Below are 3,201 nucleotides of genomic sequence, written 5' to 3' on the forward strand. Positions count from 1 at the left end.
TATTTTTTATTTTTATTTAAAAGTTATATATAAAAATTGTTTCCCTATTTTGCAAAAGTTGGAAATTTGAAAATTTAAAGATTATCTGAGCACTTTTATTAAGGCAAAAATTACACCTAATTCAAAAAATGACTAGAATGTCTTTCACTGGACAATGTGTAGTATATTGCTTAAATAGTGGTATAGAATTGCTTTTAAAATTCTTAAAAACTTCTTCTACTAATTTTCCCTCCTATATTTCTTTTTAAAAAGCTGCAGAATTTTGAATAATATTTTATTCTTTATTATTTAGTAATGGTAGCAACGTATCAGAGGGAAGTGGGGCAGCTTTAAATTGGGAAACTTCAGAAATAGCGCTTTTTTCCCTTCATTTTAATGATACTGGACCTTATCGTAATATAATTTAGTTATACAAACCAATTGCAAAAATAAATTGAATTAAGATAAGGCTCGGTTCAAAGGTGCCCCACTTACCCCTATCCAAATTTCACTGAATATTATATTCCAGAAAATATTCACTTGAATCTGAAAACATATGAAACAGAGAATACGGTAGGACTAAAATATTTTCTGGGATTTAATATTTAATAAAATTAATAAAATATTTAAAAAATAAAATTAATTTAATTATAATGGTTTAAAGGAAAATTATAACTTCATAGATAAGATTAAATTTTTGATATGTATTCCTAGCACATCCTACTGACCAATTTTATAATTTTTCACCCATTTAAAATTTTACTTACGCACAGCACAGAAAAAATGTTTTATAAAATTGTTTGTAATTGTTTGTGAATTTCTATTGGGACTTACGAAATGCTCATAAATCGTATAATCCTCAAAAAAAGTTCGTAAAAGTATATGCTTTTTCACAAACATTATTCGCAAGATGACCACTTTACGAGCATTTTTTGTTCTTTTACAAACATTTGTTCGTAAATGTTTGTAGACACATATGTAACGCAACAAATGCTTGTAAAATTTTGTCATACAAACAAAAATATACGATCAAATACTTGTAAAAAACAAAAAATGCTCGCTAAGTGGGTTTCCTGAATTACAAAGTGAAAGTAAATCGATGTTTTTTATTGCTTAAATCGAGAGATAAACTATCTAAGAATATACCACCAAAATTTCAGAACTCTATTCCATGTATTTTCGAAGATAGAGAACTGAAAGCAAAGGAGCGCGTAGAAGATTTGTAAGTGCCTGGACGAACATACAAAACTTTGAAGGTCGTTTTCTCCACTTCTCATTTTTAAGATTTTGTCGAATTGGCGACAAAAAACTTATGGACCGATTGAAACGTATAAGGGCTTATTTTCTTCAGAATTAAATGCTCTTCTAGTTGAACCTAAATGATTTCAGAAAATCTCTTTTTTTCTATATTTTACAGCATGTTAAAGCCAAAATTTTATCCGAAAAACCAATTTTTTTTAAACCTACGAAAAAGGTCCAATTTAATGATTTTATTCAGTTTTTCTTGGTTTAACTATGAAATGAACTTATGAATTTTGAAAATTAATTTGGTTTTTTTTTTCAGACAAAAATTATAAGCTGCAGATTTCCCGCCAATTAGGGTGTACTGTGACGAGGCGCTCCAGTAAATTATTAATTATTCCGCCATTTTGTAATTTTTTTTTCGAAAAAAAAAATTAAACACTTTGAATGTGTATAAATATAAACCCAAAATTTCTCCAAAAAAAATCGCCAAAAACAGCTAAGTCTTGGGTTTCTAATTTGGGAAACCTTATTAAGCGGTCATGTTGCAAACAATGTTTGTGAATAAGTACAAACATTTACGAACTTTTTAGTGGGTGTGCTTATTCCATTAAATGGTTTCTTAGTTAATGTTGGATTTACTGGGTTAAAGGCTGTAGGTTGTATTGATTTTTCTTGACTATTTAATTTATATTGAATAAAATTCTATCAAAAAGATGCAGCTTTTTATGAAATACACTAAAAGACTTTAGAATCTCTCACAATATTGAATGGGATCCACTATGGGGAGTTCATTACATTCCCGCCACGGAGGTGTTTGATTGTAGAAGCTACTGTTCTGGTGGTAGTTCCTCTCTCCTTGAGGTAAGCCCTCTCCGATATTCGTCATGGGATACCCAGGATTTTGTTGAAGGTAATCATAGCTGGAAAGTTGCGGATGACCTCTGGCTGCATTATGGAAGGCATTTCTAAAGATATCGTAATTCTGTTTGGAGAATCCTGCTTCCTGCGGTGGATGAGGATTATTCAGGGTCACACTGTATTGCTGCATACTATGGTAGAAGTCCATGGAAGTGAATCCTGCCGCTGAAGTGGTAAAAGCATGAGGAGAGACATTCCGGATGAAAAGAGCATCGAAGAGTTCTTTGGTGATCCTCTCACCACTCAAAGTGATGCTTTGGAGCTTTTCCAAGTCAAAATTTACAACTCCATCATTTTCCAGCAGCTGCTCCAGGGAAAAGATGTAATTGTGGGCGAAACGGAGTGTCTCGATCTTTGTGAGTTTGGTATCTTCTGGGAATGTGGGTAGAGCCAGACGAAGTCGTTCCAGAGCTTCATTCAGTGTATGCATCCTATTCCTCTCCCGATCATTAGCCTTCATTCTTCGATGTCGCTTTATCCTGAGGATTTGTGTTGGACTCCGGGATCTCGTGACACGATTCTTCCCGACGGCATATTTCCTCTTGGGCTTTACAGCTGGTGCCGAACTTTGCTTAACAGGCGTCGAAGTGCCCAAAACTGGCACAAAATCCTCCATTTTCGTTTCTGCAATTCCCAACTGGGATGTTACAGGATCTTCAGGAATCTGTATTAAATCACATCCTGAGTAGTTGAGTTTGTATCCTGGGGGGAAATCAGATGACTCATAGCTCTTCTCGAAGCCACTATCCGTGGATGACACGGATTCATTAAATCCAAAAGATCCATCATCGAAACCACTGTAGCAGGACATTTGCTCATAATTCTCCTGTCGAGAATCTGTTCAATAAAATTCACAAAACACAGCACTGCACAAATTAATTAAATGTTATCTTAGCGAAGAAATAATTAGAAGAAGAAATGCACAAAAATTAGGACACATGCAACACTCTGATGATCCTCACAAACTGCCTCAGCCGGCACATTTGCACTCCCTTAAATAACTCTGAGAACTCGGAGGACAAATTTAGGGGTTGGTCTCTGGCGAGCGGCTCTTTTGCA

General features: G+C 34.2%; 1 protein-coding gene across 1 annotated transcript; it reads right to left on the reverse strand.

The window, feature by feature from the left end:
- Positions 1 to 1,969: 1,969 nt before the first annotated feature.
- Positions 1,970 to 2,953, reverse strand: LOC129801020 (basic helix-loop-helix neural transcription factor TAP). Its single transcript, XM_055845775.1, has one exon. The coding sequence runs from the start codon at positions 2,951 to 2,953 to the stop codon at positions 1,970 to 1,972; it is 984 nt and encodes a 327-aa protein (XP_055701750.1).
- Positions 2,954 to 3,201: the final 248 nt, after the last annotated feature.

Source organism: Phlebotomus papatasi, chromosome 2 (genome assembly GCF_024763615.1).
Source record: "Phlebotomus papatasi isolate M1 chromosome 2, Ppap_2.1, whole genome shotgun sequence".
Lineage (NCBI taxonomy): Eukaryota > Metazoa > Arthropoda > Insecta > Diptera > Psychodidae > Phlebotomus > Phlebotomus papatasi.

What these genes read in the sequence shown, in the direction of transcription:
- LOC129801020 (XM_055845775.1), bottom strand. Translation starts at nt 2,953, where the DNA reads ATGTCCTGCTACAGTGGTTTCGATGATGGATCTTTTGGATTTAATGAA.